The sequence below is a fragment of the Sceloporus undulatus genome, chromosome 1 (assembly GCF_019175285.1).
Source record: "Sceloporus undulatus isolate JIND9_A2432 ecotype Alabama chromosome 1, SceUnd_v1.1, whole genome shotgun sequence".
In the NCBI taxonomy this organism is placed as follows: Eukaryota; Metazoa; Chordata; class Lepidosauria; order Squamata; family Phrynosomatidae; genus Sceloporus; species Sceloporus undulatus.
The window spans coordinates 21767566-21783465 of NC_056522.1; the positions used below are offsets into that span (position 1 = coordinate 21767566).

A 15900-nucleotide genomic window follows, 5' to 3' on the forward strand; every position below is an offset into this window, starting at 1 on the left:
GCCTACAACAGTCAAGGTAAATGGCAGCTTCCTCAAGAATTCCTTACTGAGCACGCATAGACAAGCAAAACAAAAAGAAAAGGGGAGGGCAAAGATGCCTGCATGTCAAAGAAGCAAAGTGGAAATCAAAGAGGAGGGTGTTGAAAGAAAAGTCATAACTGGACACATTTGGGAAGAATCCTTCAAAAGGCCTGAAAGAGGTTTAAAGCATTTTTGTTTACTCATGCAAGGCTTAATCATCATGGTTATTTGATTTCACATGTGCATACTGCTAATCCTACAGATGTTGTTTAGAGCAATTCTCAGCATTCTTCATCACCCAACATGGTGTCATGCCCAGCCTGGAAGATGGCTTGGAGGACTCAGAGGATGAGCTAGAGCCTCTGGGATCTGAACCTATAATGGAGGAGCCAGAGCCCCAGGGGCTTGAACCTGTAATGGAGGAGCCAGAGGCTGGCCCTAGTTCTGCTGGAGCAGAGTCTATGGCCCCTCCAGAGGTTCAGCAGTCAAGTTTGCCTGGTGCCGAGGCTGTGGACATGGAGGAGGATCTGGGCAGTGTGCCTACCTTCAATGAGCGTCGAGCAGAAAGAGAGGGCCTTCGAAGATTTCGGAGGCTTTATCAGAAGCGTCTTCGTAATCAGGCACAGCTGAAGGCCAGCTCCTTGCCTTCTTAAGCACCTGGAGCATGTGTGGTTCTTTGCCAGTGGATATCTGACTCTTTTAGGGGAAAGACTCTGTCTCTGGCTCCTTGTCTTGAATACCCGGAAACCTTGACCTTGGACTGCTTCATCAACCTGCCTATCTGTTACCCTGAACCTCGGACCGTCTGACAATTCTCTTGGTAATCCCTTTTGGTAAAGCTACTGCAACTCTCTAGGACTGTGTAGCTTACACTGACTTTGCTGTGCTGTGAGGGGGTTGTTTGTTTGAGAACTAGCTGCCTTATCAGCCCTTTGGCTGCTTTCCCGGACACATGGTAGCGAGAGCTAATGGGAGTTGCAGATGAAAAACATCTGGAGGGTTCCATGAGTCCCAACTCTGGTATAAGGAGCTGACCAGGAGAGAATGTATTTTTCTTTATCACCTAAACAATGGTTAAAAGACAGCTGGTGTGAGAGGGTTTGCTTTTCCAATTTATGATAGGCCTCTTCCAATTCAATTTATACATAAAATAAATGAATGCTGTTTAGGGCTTTTCAAGTAATAGTGCAGGAGGATATTCAGCTCAGGGAATATCTTGCCAGTCGGACTGGAAAGGCAGGGCAAGCAGGCTCTTCCTGTGGGGGTTGCTCTTTCCCTTGATGTCAGGGAGGTTCCAAGTTGGGAGAATAAATATATATGACAGAAGAGAATAAAGATGAAAAATAGACTCATGCAAGAGCACAAACATCTACTGGATTTCCTACAATGTAAGCTACTGAAAGGATGGATTAAAGTCATATCCAACTAGGATGGTCAGAAGACCTTCCACCCTAAAAGATGAGATGGGAAACCACTGGCCCTCTAGATATTTGAAAGTCTGACTCTCTGGAAACCCAAGACAGACTGCTCCATGGTAAGGGATTATGGAGAACCAAAGGTACCCCACTTCTTTCATAGATGAACTGAAAGGAAACAGGTGAACATCGATCCCAGGGATCTCAAAATGCAATAAATCCAATAGTAAGTAAGCTTGCAAGACAGGATGGTGGATGCATAATTTCAACACTAATCAAAGTCTCCCTAATGTAAAGCAATCAAAGTACTCAGATCAGTCTTTTAACTGTGATTTTGTGGAAATAATGACTAGATCTCAAAGATCAGCAGACTGTTTGACAACAGGAGATTTATGTTTCTGTTTTCTGCTTAAACAGCCTCTGATTGCAATTAATACAGAGGAACTTTCCATTGATTTTGCCATGTCTCCAGGGTTGGGCAAGTCAAAGAAAAAGCGGTAGACAAAAAATTACAGTATTTCTATCCTACAACCTGCTCCTGATTTCTCAGTCTCAATACCAGATCTCTGAAAAGTTTTGAGCTGACATACAAAAAAATCTCCAAAGAGACTGGTCCCAGACACTAGCAACAGTTGACTCCAAATTAACAGACATGATGTATCAGTGAAACAGACGATATTCCAAATACAATGCAAACCAACAAAAGTCCCTAATGCCAAAAAACCCAAGATGTAAGAATAAAGAACAAAACTAAAGGGTTCTGCCAAAGAACAAAAAACAAAACTAAAGGGTTCTGAAGGTAGTGCTGGCGATACTGTTGAAGCCATGGTTAACACTTGGAACAACAACCTCACCAGGGCTACAGACACTATCGCTCCCAAGCATCCTTTCCAGCCCGCTTCTAACCACAACCTCTGGTATACTGAAGATCTCAGGAGAATGAAGCGGACTGGACAACAACTTGAGTGTGACTGGCAAAGATCTCGACTCATATCTGACAGGACACGTCACAGGATTTATCTTAAATCCTATGATGTGGCAACAGATGCAGCCAAGAAGTCTTTCTACTCTGCATCTACTGCGACTACGATGTCTCATCCAGCAGAGCTATTCAGGGTGGTTAGGGATTTAACTCTATTAACCCCCATCCTGAATCCTTTGTTAGAACCTACAAAAGCCTGCTGTGATACTTTTAATAATCACTTCGCAGACAAAATCTCTCTGATAAAATGGTGGCTTTAAAACAGAGTCATTAGGAGAGGTATCCAGCGCCTCCGCCTATACTCCCCCAATCTGGGAATAGAGTTATGCCAGCCAGTTTTGGATGGGGTCACACTTCCCCTGAAGGACTCTGTTCGCAGTCTGGGGGTGCTCCTGGACTCATCTCTTCACCTGATGGCTCAGGTGGACGCGACGGTCATGAGCACTTGCTATCAGCTTTGACTGATATGTCAGCTGCGCCCCTTCCTGGAGCGGGAAGACCTTGAAACACTGGTACATGTGTTGGTAACCTCTCAGCTTGACTTCTGTAACGCACTCTACACGGGGCTACCTTTGTGTCAAGTTTGGAAACTTAAGTTGGTACAGAATATGGCAGCCAGGCTGGTTACTGACACACCTAGATCTTCCCACATCACACCAGTTTTAAAATCCCTTCACTGGCTGCCTGTTAGTTTCTGGGCAAGATACAAAGTACACTGGTACCCCGGGATACGAATGCGCCGCCTTACGAAATTTCCGGGTTACGAAAAAAATCCATTCAAAAAAACTGTTCCGGGTTACGAAGGTTATTTCGGGTTACGAAAATTTTTTTGGTGCTTTTCGGCGCTATTTCACACGAAATCGCGGCTTTTCCCCATTAGCGCCTATGGCTTTTTCACCTTACGAAGTATTCCGGGTTACGAAAGCGGCGGCGGAACGAATTAATTTCGTAACCCGGGGTACCCCTGTATTGGTTTTAACCTTTAAAGCCATACATGGCTTGGGTCCTGACTTCTTGTGGGAGCGCCTTCTCCCATATCATCCTACCCACACTCTTCGTTCTGCTGGGAAGAATATGCTTCAACCGAAGAGGACTAGACTTTCTGCAGGGACCCAGCAATCCTTTCCAGCAGCTGCTCCTAGACTCTGGAACGACCTGCCAGACGAGATCTGTCAGATTACCACCTTGGAAACCTTTAAGAAGGCTATTAAGATGGCTCTCTTCCGGCAGGCCTTTCCAAATTAGAACATCCTTGTTGACCTCCCTCCCCTCTTCTTTTTCTCCCATTCTTCTCCATCTTTATCTTTTACTCTACCCGGACTTTGCTTGAATATTTTTTTATTTCATTTTAATTTTTATTGTACACTAATCTTTTTTTAAACTTTTCATCTTGGTTTAATCTCTTTTTAGTGTTTAATTATGTTTTTATGACGGGAGGAAGGATGGGGATCTTGCAGTTTTTTAATGCATTTCTCTTTTAATTGTACCTTGTTTTACTGCTGTAATCCGCTTGGATTCCTCGAGATTAATTATTATTATTATTATTATTATTATTATTATTAAATATTATTATACATAATGGGCCCACCAATCAATCAGTCATTCCTCAATTCCTGATAAATTCTGGGAGGATACCTTTCTGAATTTTACTCAGTTTAATCTCTCCAATAAACTTCAATAACCTTAATCTTTTCACACAATGAAATAAAACATGGGATTTAATTTTGAAGGATGAACTGCTCCATGACATAAGAACAACTTAAGGCACTGGAAATAATGATGCTTTTCTTTATTTTGTAAACCATCTCCCTTTTCATCAAGCAGATTTTTGGAGATTTTTGGAGTCCCTTCCTCCACTGGACTGTTAAAATGTGAAATTTGGAGAATAGATGACCACTAACCTAGAACAATGTCACTCTTTTTATTTTTGTTTTCAAATCCTTAGAAATCTCACCCCCACCCACCCACCCCCCAAAAAGCCTAACATGACCAAAAAAGGAAGGTGACAGGGGAATTAGGGACAAGTCTCATCTTTTTACAAAGTACTTGTTAGCCCTATCTAGCAACAAAGAGAAGTTTTGCTGAACAGAGCCCTTTCCTGCATATCACAATACAGTGGTACCTCGGGATACGAAATACCCAGGTTACGAAATTTTCGGGATACGAAAAAATCCCATAAGAAATAATTGTTCCAGGTTACGAATGTTTTTTCGGGTTACGAAAAAACTTTTGGTGCTTTTCGGCGCTATTTTACACGGAATCGCGGCTTTTCCCCATTAGCGCCTATGGCATTTCGGCTTGCGAAGGCTTTTCGGGTTACGAAAGCGGCCGCGGAACGAATTACTTTCGTAACCCGAGGCACCACTGTAGGCTCTTACAAACTACTTCCCCAACCGTATACCTCCCATACTTGATTTCCCCCACCCTATTATGATAAGCCAGGGGTAGGCAACCCTTTTGAGCCGGGGGCCGGGTTGCTGTCCCTCAGACAACTGGGGGGCCGAAGCCAAAAAATAAATAATTAAATATATATTTTTTAAAAAATTAAATAAATAAACCAGGACAAATGTAGGACAAAATTTTCAAATGGAGGGCACTTTTAAAACAAAAAATGGAGGACATGTGAAAAAAATTGCTGATTTTTTTAAAAATGTTAAGATAAATGCATGTTTCTGAGGTGTCTATAGACAATTGCCCCACCACGCCCCTCGTGCGAGACGCCAAAGGCCCCGGCGGCAATCGGCGGCAGGACCGGGCTGGGGCCGGTCCCAAGGCCTCGCCGGGCCGCATCCGGCCCGCGGGCTGCAGGTTGCCTACCCCTGTGATAAGCCATGCTTTCTTATGTGTGCACTGAAATCAGCATAAATCCTAATTTCCATTACTTCTTCAATGGTGTTAAGACAATGCATTTACAAATACTATAAATAGCCTGCAAATTCTTGCACTGAAAATAAGAACATTTCAGTATGCTCATTTAGATATAAAGCTTTTATTTATTTTCTGATTTTTGTAGCAATGGAATACGATGAGGAAAATGAACCTGAATTTGCTGTATTATAAATTCCAAACAAAGATTAGAAAATAAATAATTTCAAATAGCCAACTGAGTTAAAAATACACACACATAGCTGAGCAGGAAGTCTATGTGATAAATATCTCCTTAACACAAGCATTTTAAGAGCTAAAAACAATGTCTAAATAATAATAAATAATCACTCCTCAATGCCTTAAGAGAGGAAATGGACACTATGCTGACGCACAAGCATTCAACATATCAAAGCTTATAAATAGAACAGAAAAACCCTACAAGAGGAAAAGTTGAAAGTACTTTTAAAAGTAAAGGCATCAAATCAGGAACTGGAAAGGAATCTGTACCATACATAGAACTCTGAGGAAAAGCAATCATATGAGAAGACATATGAAAGTCCTTGAGCACTGCCTGCATTGAACTGAAAGGTCAGTAATTCAAAATGGCCCATGCTCCATCAGTAGCTATTGTTCTGAATCCACTTCTGTTTCATTTATACACAAACTGTCAACAAAACCAGTACACTGGGTAAAATAAACAGAAAGGGTCTATCAGATTTTGTATGCAAAGAAAGGTACCTAGGGAAGGTAGAGACTGAAGCTGTACTGCCAGGTCTGCCAGATCAGAATGGTGTAGCAACCTGCAGTGCTGGGATACTGGGAAGAGAAGCAATGCACCTTGGCATTATCAGATATGGCCTCTGAGGGAGCTTGAATATGCTGGGATATCATCATAAGAAGCAGACCTTGCAACTGGCATGGATACCAAAACACAACAGTGAGTCTTTCACCCTATACTTCTTGATTTCTGCCAGAGCTCTTGTGGTGAGAAAGAGAAGTGGGCTTTTTTGTTCAACACTAAAAGGTGATCACTACCTAATAATAATAATAATAATAATAATAATAATAATAATAATAATAATATGTAATAATTTTTATATTAGGACCGCTATCCGCAAGATCATAGTGGTGTACGTAAAATTGCAAAAAATACAAAAAATTGCAAGCTCTCTCCCCCTCAAGATGGTGGTTGGAGGAGGGCTCTTTGTCTTCCAGGCCTGGCCTCTCTCCCCCTCAAGATGGTGGTTGGAGGAGGGCTATTCACTCCAAACTGGTGGTTGTGGTAAAGCAGAAATACATTCATTTTCAGGAATGACATGGTCAGAAAAGATGACACACTACCACATAGTAGAGTCTTCACATATGGTATTCTGATAAATTTCAACTTAGGGGCGAAACAGACCACCCCAAAGGGGAAGCTTGAACCCGCCCTTGAGAAAGCCAGATTGGGGCCACGGCAATGCTGCAGCCCCAATTTGCCTTTTGCCAGTGCAAAAAGAAGCTGAAAATTGCTGCTTCTTTTTGCACCGGCCACGCTTCCGGAGCACCCAGAAGCCAACCATATGTGGATAACAGGGCAGCATAAAGCCTACTCCCGGGCAGCTTCAGAGCATGTGGTGTCAAAACGCCACGCTCTGAAGCCCCTTGGATGACGGGGGAAAGCGGCAGTCTGTTTTGCCCCTCACTTTGTCTATATGCACATTGGTATGGTCCATTATGTGAATTGTTATTGTTACCAAGAAAATTTACCATTAAAACAACAGTGACAAATGTCAACTGTGATGTTCAGAAGTATTTGGGACTGCTTATTCAAGTAAAACATTGTGGTAGTTTTGCCTGTCTCCATCTGACCTGTGTATGCCAAAAGGAGTCTCTTGAGGACACACACACAGTGTGCCCGCGTCATACACGGATGAACAATACGTTGCTTTCAGCATAAAAAGCTGCAAGGGAGCCCGCGTGGCGGTGCATCCCATTAAGACAATGGGGCATGCGTCTGTGGCGTGCGTGTCCTGCTGCGCCATGCACAAGCCCCATTATTTTCAACGGGGCTCGAGCATACGCAGTGTACGCGGGGGGGGGGGGCGGCAGAACGAATCCCCCATGTAAAAAAGGGCGCACTGTGTGTGTATATATGTGTGTGTGTGCGTGCGCGCCTTCACCTATTGACTTATGGTAATCCCACTGATTTTAAGGTTTTCTTAGGCCAGAGGTGGTCTTGCCAGTTTCATATAGTACTTGGCAAAAAAATACTTTTCTACTGAAGCTAATCAACCGCAAATGCATAAACTTCGACATTATCACACCCAGCCTGTTAGCAAGATATTCATTATTTGCATACATGCAGAAACTACCAGGGGAAACGCATATCCTATCAGATGTCCCAGTCAAATCCACCATGCCAAGAATTTGGTTATGTGTTCTAGGATATTCAGAATGTTTCTGCAAAGAACTAGGCTATTGTCAAATGATCTGATAATCCATTTGTGGAGAAGTTGGTTACAGAAGTGGATGAAATGCACTACAGTAGTCATGACTACCATTAGGCCTGAAAAGAGCTGAATGCTGATGGCAAACACAGTCAAAATGTCTACTCCATTGGTCAGGATCAGATCAGAACTAAGAACTGCCTTATCTATAATAATCAACTGTCATGTTCTCTCCTTAAAACAAAAGCCTAGAACCCGAAGGCACAAAGGACAAAGGAAGCGTGGGAATGAATCAGCAACAGCCAGTCATCTAAGTAGGGAGAGCCAGAGATACACTATAGTTACATGTGAACACCAACAACTGCCACTGTCTTAGAAAAATCCTAGTGGGATGGATAGCTTAAAGCTACAACATGTAATTGGAAATTTATAAAGCTAACTGGAAATTACGCTAAGAATGCTGAAGAGCAGTATGAAAACATGTATCCCATAAATCAGAGCAACCAAACCTGCCTTTTGTAGGAGAATACTGTATCTTGTATTACCATGCAAAAGTGATGATGAATTATATATGATTTGACATGTTGCAAGTCTGACTTTCAGGGATTGAAAAGTAATGGGAGAATTCTTTATGCATCTCAGGTACAGTTATCAGTCCAATCATCAGCTTAGCAACTGAAAAGGAACTCAGGGGGAATAGTAAGAACATGCTGTAGAAGAATATGCATGCCGATGGAGGAGGAGGGGTTCCTGCCAAGTTGCTGAGCTTTTGAAACTCTCTTCCACAAAGTGCTGTTTAGATATAAAGCCCGTACTTTAGAGACCACTCCAGAGATCACAATCAGGAGTTTAAAAAATAGATCCAGCCCATTTCCTTGTTTACAATACCTACAACTAATGAGACTTTGGTGTGGTAGTCAAAATTCATATTTTAAAAACTTAAATTTTATGTAGGGGAACCGCACATGATCCTAGACATATGTTAAGGACACTTGACTGCCACTTTCAAAATCTTCACTACTAGTAGTTTAAGATCAAGACTGTGTTTGTACTGTTACATTCAAATGTTTATAATTCAGTCAAATTGGGACAGATGGCCAATGAATACTTAAAAAATACCTCTCCAAAGAGGAAGTTCTCCTGTAGAATACTAACTTCCTGTCCCCACCCATTTATGTACAAGTGCTGCTTAACACAATGTAGCAAGAACACTAAAAAAAAGAAAACCGTTTTTATTTTTTGGTACTGCTGGACTTATTTTTTCACAAGTATCCCCCCCCCCCATTTAGGGACTGAAGAAATTTTTATTTGATACCAAAATAATCATGCTGCATTTTTGTAGAGGAAAAAAATGACTAGTTCTTTAAAAGGCAAAGACCCTCTCAAGACTAGGACTGATGAAAAGCAAAGATGAAGTGCTCTTTCTGGTCTAGTGCAAAAGTCAATGAGAATTCATATTTGCTCTGCATTTGACATCCCTGGGTTTCAACCAAAGAAAAAGTAATTTATCTGGAGCTGCCTTGCTTGCAGATTTTTCTATCACTTGTTGGGAGAATAACTATCACCTATTGGAAGAATTCCTGAGTCTCTATGCACGCTCAAATTAACTTGTAAAGCAGAGTACCCTAATTTATGCATGGTAGCTATAATTTGCAGGATCACAGTATCATCTGAGGTTTACATAAATACAGTGGTCCCTACACATTTGCTGGGTTTAGGGGTAAAGGACCCCTATGAATGCGGAAAAACCGCAAATAAAAAAAACCCACTATTCTTTTTGCCTAAGGGAACACCTCTCCAGCAATCTCCAAGTCTTCCAAATGCAACTCAATAGTCAACAGCTGCTAGAGGAGAACCTACTAATGCCTAGAGAAGTGTTTTCTCTAGGAACCTCTAGGTCCTCCAGTGCAAATCTGAGGTCAACTTCCCATAGAATTTCCCTGAAGAACCTAGTGATTCCTAGAGTGAACTTATTAATCAAATCCACAAAAGTCAAAGCCGCAAATGTGTGTGTGGGGTGTGTGTGACTGTACTTCACAGAAGCATAGAGACCACAAGGGCCATCAAGGATGACCCTCGGACATGCAGGAATACATAATCAAGGACAGCATGAAGATAGCAGTGGTAAGCAACTAATTCCATCACTCTCATATATATGATATTGCTGCCAAGAGGGATCATAACACATTTTTCATTAAGTCTCACCACATGCTGCACTAGTCATGTGGCCATTCTCTCATATCTCACATATAGATAAAATAGGTAGCAATCTGGGTGTGGCCCAAGAACTAGAAGATGGACACATGGTAATACACAACATCAACAGTTAAAAGAGAAAGAAAGCTGAAAGAATAAAGAAGGGAAAGCAGGACCATCCATTTTAGCAAATAGAATCATAGAACCATCAGGGACGTAGCCAGGATTTTAGGAATTGGGGGGGGGGGGGGGCCGCCTAAGTGCCCCCATTATAATGGGGCTTGGGTACGGCGGCGCAGCAGCACACACCATTCATTTTTCTAATTGAAGGGGGGGGTCTGGACCCAAGAACCCTCCCCTTGGCTACGTCCCTGGAACCATAGAGTTGGAAGAGACCACTTGGCATATTAATGGAAAAGGAAGGACTGGAAAATGACTGGAAAAGCAGGTACATTTTCTCATAGGAATTCCATGAGCCCACATAAATGCTGAAATTCTGCAAGTATGAAAGAATTATAGTAGGGGCAGAATTCAGTTTTCTTGGAATCTATTTTCATTTTAAGCTTATTTCTAACCATTATGATTATACAAAATATTTGAGGTTACATCAGTAAACCTTGCTAGAATATCAAAAGCCAAAGCAATGGCTGAATAAGACTTTTAGTGGTTGGGTGCAAAAGGCTTAAGTAAATTTACAGCGCTTCATAAATAAAGGTTAATAAGTATTATTTCTTGTCCTATAGCAATCAAGGCCCCAATAAAGTGCACAAATTTATAGTAAAATAACAGTAATATGGAGCTTTCGTAATTTACAAAAAAAAAATCATGCTTTCTTAAGAAGAGAATTTAGATTGCTTGGGCTCAAAAATGTTTGTTTCACAGAACAGACAAAGCATTGTGAACATTTTTTGTTGAGGATGAGAAAAGAGGCAAGTTTAGTTTATGTTCCTGTAGTCCACATCCATGGAGTTACTTTCATTTTCTGAAACTGAACATGACACCAAAAGGTAGCAAAGAAACAATTATCTAATATAAGACTGCTTGCACATCAGCACACTCCACTACTCTCAAACACTCAGCACTTCAAGACATAATTTCAGGATCAAAGTGTTTCTTTGTCCTGCATCTGTCCTTCTTGTTTCCCCTTTGAGAAAGTGCTTATCCAACATTTGACAGTTTTTAATATTTTTTTTTATAAACAAGGCACATTAAAAAGAAAGCAAGATAGGAAATTAAAATGTAGATTAACAAGGTTAGAAACCTGTAAGTCAAAGTACTTGATTCTGCACTTAACTAATGAATTACAATTTCAAATTATTTTCTGCAATTGACAGTGACCAGCTTTCATTCTATCTGGCCCAAATGGTGCAAAACACATATATATCTATGTTTATTAAAAACTAAATTGATATATTCCTTACATGCTTACATTTGCTCCATTACAAAAAAGTAAAAAATGAATTCCTTCTCTTCTGGCAGCATAGTCCATTCTATAGTGAAAATGTGTGAAGAGCATTTGGAAAAAAATACTATCTCCCTGGTTTAATAGTTGCTTTATTTAAAGTGTCATCTATCTGTAAGCAGGTTGCTGCTGAAGAATATACATGTGATAAATGAGTCTGATAATATCTGTTAATCCTTCTGGATGCTTACAAGCACTGCATGCAGTTTTAAACTGAGCACGTTTTCTTCCCCAAAGGAGAAAACTACAGGCTTATTAATTTTGAAATACTGATGATAAGTTTAAATAATCAAGCTTCTTTTTCTTTATCTCAGACTTAAATGATTCAGCATCCAAACTACTAGGCAGATGCACCTACAACCATTATCACTCAACAGCTACAAAAAGCCTTTCCTTAAGATTATTCGAAGCATAACACTTTATAGTTACAAGTTGCTACTGAGACCAACACTGTGTAATTCCCTATATAATTCCCTGATGATTCTATGAGTTAACGAAAAACAGGTTAAAAAAAGGAATTTAGGTATTTTAGAGACCTGGAAATATTCCTTACCAGCATACATGTGGTATGTAAGTCTCTCTATCAGTTTAACAACCGTTCCGGCCTTGATTATAGGGATTCCTGATTTTGGCTGCATATTCTCTTCAAAAACAATATTCTCCTCAGAATCAGGTTCTGCAAACCTATAAAGCTCTGGGCTTGGAAATCTCATCTGCTCCTCCTTCTCTTCTTGTAACATTGTTACATCCAACATGCGTTCCAAGGTGCTTCTGTACTGTAAAGAGATCAAGGCTGCCATCCAGTTGTTTTTCTCTTCAGCCGATTTAGCAGCAAAAATAACACTGTTCTCATCTTTTAAAATGATTTCAAAGGCATGCTTGTATTCATTAGTGTCATCTTTATCGTTGATCTGTACCTTTCGCATGAGAAACTTTTCTTTCAGACGATATTCCGCATTGCTAGCACCAGGCAGCCTCGGCTGGCCATGATTTGACTTACAACAAATCATTAACCCATCAAAGAGAAATATATGTCTTTCATGCTTGGCACCCACACGTGTGAGTGTCCCCTCCATTATAAATTCATTGCAGCACTGTCCAATGTCTTTACCCTCCCATCCATCAATGTTCTTCTGGATTTCATTCATTTTCTTGATTGCAAGCTGCTTCCCTTTCATTTGTTGACTGTAGAAACGGCATGCAGATTCACTTTGAAAGAGGAGCAAGACATTATTAATATGGTAACATTCACATGCAATAATAGAAATTCACACATATATATCAGCACAAAAAAACCACTAATGCATGTTTCTCTGCTAAATATTAAGCTAGAGAGGTTATAGGAATATGAATTCCACAAGATAACTTCAAATTTTTTAAAAAGTGCACTACCTGAGTGAACATTCCTGTTTAGCCATATCAATTTTTATTGTATTGCATAGTGTAAATTATTGTTTTTTAAAACAAATATTGTGAACACCTTAAACAAAAATCTGACATCATACTCTTATTTAGTTAATGACAGCATAAACTGTACTAGTCACCACAACATGAATTTGCATGAAAATTTGTCAAACATTTTACATTTTAAATGTATCTGCAAGATACTTTTGTTTCTATAAAGCTAATGAAAAGCTATTTTTCTTTCTGCTTACCAGTAAATTCTCAAGATGCATTCACTAGAAGTGTGAAGGGCACACACACATTGGAGAACTTTGAAACAATAGCTATCTGGACTTTGATGTCACTTCCTCTGAAAAAGTAGGCTTGTCACAAACTACTTTGTCCATTGTTTACTGAAAGAGGAAACTGGAAAGCCTGAATTTATAACACAGCAGTCCAGAGCTAAAAAACAGGGAGGAAAGCGGAAATATGTTTACCTAAGCCTTCTCTTTGCAAGACTTTTGGAGCATATTCTTTCCATACTACTCTGAAGATTAAGCAGAGCTGTAATTGCTTGTTTCAAACACTCTTTGTCCTCTTCATCTTCACTTTTTTCTTCTAATTGCTGTGAGTGCAAGAAGAAAAATAGTTTATGGTTCTATATAAGTTTACAAATCTGATTTCATCCTTAAGTGGCAAGTACTGTCCTTCCCATAGTAATGACATTAACAAATTGACAGACCACAGAATAACAGTCTTGAATAAGAAGAATACAAGAAGCCTATTCAAAATTTTATGTCCTTCCAAAGGATTCAGAGATGAGATAGAAATTGTTAACTTTGGCTTCTCTTACACAGATAACTTGGATATGGAACAAGATATGTGCTGTGATACAGATGAATAGACCCAGTCAAGGAAGCCAGAGCCCTGACTTTGCAAGACCTGAGGGGGGTTGTTGGTGATATGGAGGTGACATGGAGGTCTTTTATTTATAGTGTCACTGTTAAGTTGAAGTTGACTTAATGGCAGTTAACATCATGTGTTGTGAATGGAAAACTGTGATTCTGTTAAGTATAGTATTATAAAGAAGCCTGAGAAGTCTGCCATCCAGCTTTTTAAAACCTTCAGACAGGGCTGAGAAAAACTATTTCTTGAAACCCCAGAGCTGCTGCCAGTCAGTGTAGACATGACAGAGGTAACAGCACCAAGAATCTAACTCTGTATAAAACATCTTCCTAGGCACCACATAGGTCTGTTATAATGATAAAAACAGGACAATCCCAAATATTCAGCTCCAAGACTGTTGGCAGGGCATGTGGGAAACACAAGAAACACACGGACAAAGGCATATTAGTCTATGAGAACAAAATTGAACTTTTTTGTCCATACCACAAAGTGTTGCTGTTTTGTGTCTTCAAATCATTTTGGACTTATGGCGACCCTAAGGTGAACCTATCACATGGATTTCTTGGCAAGTTTTGTTCGGAGGTTTTTCTTTGGTTGTTTTGCCTTTACTTTCCTTCGAGGTTGAGAGAGTATAGCTTACCCAAGGTTTCCATGGCCCAGAGGGGATTCGAACTCTGGTCTCCAGAGTCACAGTCCAATATTCAAAGCACTATACTATAGTGACTCTGAATTATGACAGTATATTCTTATGTTTTAAGTAAGATTGTAAACTGCTTTAAGATAAGATTTTAGAAAGGGAAGTATACCAACACCTTAAATATTCAAATGTGCATGTGCTCAATGCAATCCTACATGATTCATTGAACAGTCACTACCTGTTAGTAAATGCATTCCCAGAACAGAACACATGTATCATGCTTTCTAGTTATTTTGTACATGTAGTAGCTGTCTGAAGTAGGGTAATAGGCAGTGATAAACAGAAGTGTAGGTCAGCTATCTATAGCACTTATGATTTCCCTAATGTAGGTGTTCAATTTTCTGCTTGTGTAACACAGCAATATGAAAAATATGCTTTGAGCCAAAGATCTTGTTGCATTAGCAAACACTTCCTTTTGTGTAGGGGTAAATCTGCCTGTTCCCTTGCTTCTGCAGTCAAAAAACTTGCTTTGGAAGATGGAAGGCCATTCAGAGAGCTTTTTAAGGAGCACAAGATACTGCAGAAGGTGAGGAAAATTTATGACCACTTCCCATGCAAATGGAAAGGTCTTTGTGTAAGCAGGACCTTTAGCTTCTACCTTCTGAATTAAAAAAAAATTACCTATGAAAAATGTATTCTAGTGTGATCATGGAAGTTTACTGCAAAACCATGTATTGTCTTTAACCTTTATACAGTCACTTCAAGCCTCTCTTGCTGAAAGCCATTATGACTATACTTCACCAAAAAAATAAAAACAAAAAACAAACAAAAAAACAAACAAAAACAAAACACCAAACCAAAAACCCCCACTATTATATGACTGGATAATTTATGAATTTTTATATTTTCTTTAACATACAAAATAAAGAATCTTTATGGATAAGAAATAATGGTATTGTTAATGAGAATGCCAAAGAAAATGTTTTGTATATGTTGGAATCTAGAATTTTTGTGAAATCTGTAGTATTTTTTATAAGGAAGGAATAGTGGAGAAAGAACAGTCTGCTAAAAGGGAAGTAACAGCATGAAATTAATTATGCCAACTGACAGTCTTTTTTTTAAAAGCCTTAACATTTTAGATTTAGGCTAGAGAAAGTAGGAAGAAAACCCAACACAGTGTTTTGCTTTAGTTCTGGGGTATGAAACACAAACTCCAGAAAGAAAAATAATTACAGAAATATTATTGCAAGAAACTCAGGCTCAAATGAAGAAATTGAGAAATACTATGATTCACCCAATATCAGTGCACTAGCTACAAAACTAAATTTAAGATACAAAGGGTGTATAAATACAGACACACACACACCAAATTTTGAAATTAAATCCTCATGTCCTACAGAAGAGGTACACACTGAAGTTTTGGAGCAGAACAAGTTAAGACACTTGCACATTTTAAAAATATAGATGGATAAACATTGTGGATTACTTGACAGTGCAGATATTATGAAAAGGTTATGTCAACGGGTTGTTTACTCTCGCTGTCTTGAGTTTCTTGAAGCCAACTCCATCCTCGATCCCTTTCAGTCTGGTTTCCACCCAAG

General features: G+C 39.7%; 1 protein-coding gene across 4 annotated transcripts in view; it reads right to left on the minus strand.

Moving 5' to 3' along the window:
• SOS1 (SOS Ras/Rac guanine nucleotide exchange factor 1) overlaps nt 1–15900 on the minus strand; it is a 78545-nt gene that overhangs the window by 33472 nt on the left and 29173 nt on the right. For all 4 annotated transcript variants that reach the window (XR_006101754.1, XR_006101757.1, XR_006101749.1 and 1 more), the window contains exons 9-10: nt 13254–13381; nt 11927–12582 (exon numbers count right to left, since the gene is read on the minus strand). Coding sequence is in view for 1 of the 4 variants with exons in the window: in XM_042447920.1 (XP_042303854.1) it covers nt 11927–12582; nt 13254–13381 (784 nt within the window). In the remaining 3 variants the exon portion in view is untranslated. The remainder of the gene's footprint in view (nt 1–11926; nt 12583–13253; nt 13382–15900) is intronic.